This window comes from Nicotiana sylvestris, chromosome 3, assembly GCF_000393655.2.
Source record: "Nicotiana sylvestris chromosome 3, ASM39365v2, whole genome shotgun sequence".
Classification (NCBI taxonomy): domain Eukaryota; kingdom Viridiplantae; phylum Streptophyta; class Magnoliopsida; order Solanales; family Solanaceae; genus Nicotiana; species Nicotiana sylvestris.
Window position 1 is genome coordinate 48,046,665 of NC_091059.1, and position 5,212 is coordinate 48,051,876.

The 5,212-nt window shown below is 40.8% G+C and overlaps 1 protein-coding gene across 1 annotated transcript; it reads right to left on the reverse strand.

The window, feature by feature from the left end:
* Positions 1-3,506: 3,506 nt before the first annotated feature.
* LOC138887316 (uncharacterized) lies at positions 3,507-4,904 on the reverse strand. The gene is made up of 3 exons (XM_070169048.1): positions 4,632-4,904; positions 4,185-4,544; positions 3,507-3,686 (listed from the first exon to the last, which is right to left on the reverse strand). The coding sequence occupies exons 1-3, from the start codon at positions 4,902-4,904 to the stop codon at positions 3,507-3,509; spliced, it is 813 nt and encodes a 270-aa protein (XP_070025149.1).
* Positions 4,905-5,212: the final 308 nt, after the last annotated feature.

A 5,212-nucleotide genomic window follows, 5' to 3' on the forward strand; every position in this document is an offset into this window, starting at 1 on the left:
GGTCATCTCGGACTGTTGACTCGCATTCTTGCCACGAGCTTCTGCTACTTCTAACTTGAATTGAATTCTCAAATGACTTCCCTTGTTCTTCAGGTGGGCGCCTGCTACTGACTTGAAATTTGAAGTGACTCTGAAAAGAACTTGAAATGGATTCCCTCGTTCTCTAGGTGGGCGCCTGCGACTTGCTTGAAACTTGAAATGAATTCCCTTGTTCTCCAGGTGGGTGCCTGTGATCAAAACAACAAAACAAGCAAAATCTTCTGCTCCAGTTTGCACTAGGAAGATTTGTGAGTTGTTAACAAAACTGTAAACCACTTATGCTTGATGATAGTAAGCTAAAGACTCAACTAGGATGTGCGTCTCCTGTGAGTAAAACCAAGAAACTTTGACTAGCAAATGCGTTTGCTAATAATAAAACCTGAATGACCCAAACTAGGAAGTGCATCTCCTGGGGATGAAACTTTAATGAACCAAAACTAGGAAGTGTGTCTCCTAGGAGTAAAATCTCAATTTAGGAAGTGCTTCTCCTAAAACAAATATAACTTGAAAACCCTAGATTAGGAAGTGCATCTCCTAGAGGTAAAACTTCAATGACTCAAACTAGGAAGTGTGTCTCCTAGGAATGAACTTAAATGACCCAGAACTAGGAAGTGTGTCTCCTAGAGGCGAAACTTTAATGACTCAAACTAGGAAGTGCGTCTCCTAGGAATGAACTTAAATGATCCAAAAGTAGGAAGTGCGTCTCCTGGGGTGAAATGTGAATGAACCAAAACTAGAAAGTGTGTCTCCTAGGGGTGAAACTTCAATGACTCAAACTAGGAATTGCATCTCCTAGGAATAAACTTAAATGACCCAAAACTAGGAAGTGCGTCTCCTAGGGGTGAAACTCAATTTAGGAAGTGGGTCTCCTAAAACAAAAATAAAACCTGAAAAACCCAGACTAGGAAGTGTGTCTCCTAACAAGTATAATCTGAAAGACCCCTACTAGGAAGTGCGTCTCCTAATGGGTAAAACTTCAATGACTCCAACTAGGACGTGCGCCTCCTAGGGATGAATTTAAATGACCAACATTAGGAAGTGTGTCTCCTAATATAAAAATATAACTTGAAATACCCAGATTAGGAAGTGCATCTCCTCGGGGTAAAATCCCAATTTAGGAAGTGCGTCTCCTAAAACAAAATATAACTTGAAAGGCCCAGACTAGGAAGTGCTTCTCCTAAGGTTGATGTGTGATCTTCTCAGTAGCCTTCGCGCAAGCAGAATTGGGGCATTACACCTGAAAAATTCAAGCTTTATTATGAACATAGCCTTCATCCCTGTTTCAGACAAAGAAAACTTGTGAGTTTAAAACAAGGTGGTTAGTTTCTGGCCTTGACCTTGAAGGCAGTTGCTTCTGCACTTGCCAAGATAACTTTGATTTCAACTTGGAAGACCTTGCCTGTTATTTACTACCCATTTTCTTTCAACCTTTATCACAGAAAACACCTCCGATCTATTCGATCCCAATATCCTCTATCTATTGCATTTTGCTCATGAATTGAAATTTACCGAACCTTTGCATTTCACATGAATCCCAAAGCATGTTGATTGTTACCAACTCAGTGAGCATACTGCTTTTCCCTGACTTATGACACTTTGATGTGCTAGCCAAATTCGTTTTGTGCAATTGGAAAGCTGGTAGCAAATTTTGAAGTCATTTCTCACTTGTTCTGACCAAACGGACTCAAGAAGGGACTCAAACAAAACAAGAGGAACAAAATAAGGGACAATGGAAAGAGATGATACCTAACAAGAAAATTACAAAGTAGAAACTTATCAGATGTGGATACCAACTCTAATGACCATGACATGCACCTTTGGATTAAGTGGCCTAATCTCTCAAGCAAGTCTAATATTCAACTCTTATTGTACCTCTTTGCTCTGAAACTAGGCTTCAGCGCTTCAATTGTCCCATCTGATCCACAATCCTCAATCGACTTGTAGTGCCCTGAAGGTTTTCACCATCGAGCCTCACTCATTTTGTTCTTTTCTCAACTCACTGTCGCCTTACGGTGCCCCTGAGGGTTTTCACCAATAAGACTCTCTCATTTTATCATTTTCTTTCTTTGTGTTGAGAACAAGGTATTACCCATGATACAAGAAGATCATACATTTACCACACACTTTATTTGGCATCCTCAAAGATTGGTCGAAAGGTCTTTCTTTGGACTGTAATGTAGGCTTTTGGATCTGCTTAGAAATAAAGGGTGGCATGAAGGATCAAAATAATTTAAGATGAACGGGTTCAAAATTACAACTTTTGGAATCAGGTCTTTTGAAAAAATTAAAACTTCTTCCCCAGTTTCTTGTAGTTTGGGGATTTTTTTTGATGAGATTTCTAAGAAAATCTACCCCACACTTGAATTCGGGGGATTATGAAATATTTTATTTGGTGCGACCGAATCGTAAGGCTGCCTACGTATCTTGTGGTGACAAGAATCAGGTCGAACGTAGTTCAAAACACAAAGTTGGTTATTTTTTTCCTTTCTTCTTTTTTTCTCTTTTTTCTTTTCTCCTTTTTTCTTTTTCTTCTTTTTCTCTTTTCTTTTTTCTTTTCTAGTTCCTAACTCTACTTCTGATTCCTAAAGAGGGGTATGAAACAAAGCAAATTAAGGCTCAAAAGGGGTAGCAAAAGATAAAAGTGTTTGGGGTATCAGAATAAAATATCTTCGTCATACCAAACTTTAAAAAATACCATGTACAAACGTGCAATTGAAGATAAGCAAAGAAATTATGCACAGTATCTATTGATGGCATCATCACAAACAGAAAGTGCCGACGGGCAATACCTTTGTCCCAATGAATGATCCTTGCCAGTTCGAAGCAGACTTGACTCAACCTTATATTGATGTGGAATAATGCATTTCAACACTGACTGATTTTCCTCAAACTTCTTGAGAGACATTTCCTTATTGTATGCTCTTATCAACCTCTTGATTTTCCAGACTTACTGCCTCAGTTTCACTCAATTTAAACTTCAGGTTATCTCAGAATGCGTGAATACTTGCTTGTTTCCTCAATACATCTTCTTATCATATTCAAAACTGTGTCATTGCTTCATGATTAGACTAACTTTCAAAACTAGACTGAGAATTATGTGTGCATGTTATGTCACTAGAGTCAGCATGAGAAGGACTATAAAAGGAAAGGTGACCTAAACATCAATTGACTAGAACTAACAGAAAACAGGAGGTTGCATTAAATAGATGGTGAAAAAGGTTCGAATAAAACAAGTACAATAGACATAGGTTACAACCCCGGAACAATCCTAAATAATACTAGACGAGTTACTACAACTAAACGAACTAGACAAAATAAGAAGAAGAAAGGTTTGAGCCACAAGGCAATGTCCGGATTACAACCCTAAAATGACCTGAAAAACAGAAATGACAACAAAATAAAACCACCAAAACTCCTCACTAGCTGGCCAAGAAAGGAGTGTCTTTCCAATTACCAAACTCGGCATCTTAGCCATTGGATTGCACATCAAAATTACTGGGACCTTCACCAATTTCAATATCATTAACTTCAATCAGAAAGTTCCCAAGAGGACTCTCATACTCCCTATCACCACGCATCCTCCCCACAAAGTGTGCATCATCATGTGCAGGTAAAAGATTCTGCGCGATATTCTGGGTGTCACTGTCCTGGATCACAATTATCCCTTCTTGAATCATTCTTTCTATCTCCCTTTTCAAATCACGACAATCTTCAATGTTATGCCCTTGGAAATTAGAGTGGTACATGCACCTTATAGTAAGATCAAAATATTTTGCATATTATTCCGGAGTATAGCTGAGGAGCGGCTTAATCAGGCCAGACTGTTTTAACTTTTCAAACAAGCTTGTGTAGGATTTTCCGATTGGCGTGAAACTATTTCTTTGCCTTTGTTCCCCTATATATCCCTGTTTCCTGGGGATGTTGGGAGCTTGAAAATGTTGTGAAAGCGAAAAAGTATTATGCGGTGCTGGTGCTCGACATAAGGAGTGACCCAGTGGTTGAACAAATGACTGGACGTTGTTCGGAGGATAATACTGAGGTGGATCATGTGAAGCTCGAGGATAGGTTTGGGGTTGGGGTTGGGGTCGAGGCTGAGTATATTGGTGAGGCAGACCCGTTGGGCTATGTCGCGATCCTGAGACAACCATGGCAACATCATCATGTTTCTTCTGACCCGACAAGCTTCCTATGTCGTTTTGAATTGCCTGTGTTGTGTCTTTTAAGGCAGAATAGCTCATGATCTTGCTTGACTTCAGTCCCTCTTCCACTATTTCTCCCATCTTTACCACATCATTGAAAGGCTTACCAATGGCTGAGATCAAATGGCCGAAGTAAGTAGGCTCCAGGGCTTGAAGAAAGTATTCAACCATCTCATCTTCTTCCATCGGAAGATTGACCCGTGCAGCTTTCTCCCTCCATCGGAACCCATATTCCCTAAAGCTTTCACTGGGCTTCTTTTCTACCTTGGTCAGGGACAGGTGATTCAGGACAATGTCTATGTTGTACTAAAAATGCCGAGCAAAGGCCTGAACCAAATTGTCCCACATGTACCACCTGCTGGCGTCCTGGCAGGTGTACCATTCTAGAGTTGCCCCACTCAGACTCTGGCTGAAGTACGCTATCAGTAATTCGTCTTTTCCCTCGGCGCCTCTCATTTTACTACAGTAACCTCTCAGATGAGCTACAGGATCCCCATGTCTGTCATACAAGTCAAAATTGGGCATCTTGAACCCGGCAGTCAGTTGAACATCAGGAAACAAACACAAATCCTTATAAGCCACACTCACCTGGCTTCCCAACCCCTGCATATTTCTCAATGATTGCTTCAGACTCTTTACCTTCCTAAATATCTCCTCTTGCTCCATGTTCTTGGGTGGTTTCTCAGTTTCAACATGAGGCTCAAGGTGGGGAGTGTAGGAGTAAGGATCTGAGACTTTGAAGGTGGGTTCCGGGGCATAGTATTGGGTATCTGGAGCTGAGAATGCGATTGTTTTGGCTGGTGGAGCATGGAAATTTTGGGAGGAAGTGCCAGGGTAATTGTGGTAAGGGGTAAAGCCTGGTGCATATTAAGGAGAAAGGTCAACGATAGTGGGCATCTGGGCTTGAGACAGTGGTGGAATGGAGGCATGTTTTTCTGTATAGTTGGTAGGGAATGAAGGTGGAGAATGTCCCT

Coding starts and splice junctions, on each gene's coding strand:
- LOC138887316 (XM_070169048.1), bottom strand. CDS start 4,904: ATGGAGCAAGAGGAGATATTTAGGAAGGTAAAGAGTCTGAAGCAATCA. Junction 4,545..4,631: donor TCAGCCAGAGTCTGAGTGGG/GCAACTCTAGAA, acceptor CGGCATTTTTAG/TACAACATAGACATTGTCCT. Junction 3,687..4,184: donor AACATGATGATGTTGCCATG/GTTGTCTCAGGA, acceptor ATTGTGATCCAG/GACAGTGACACCCAGAATAT.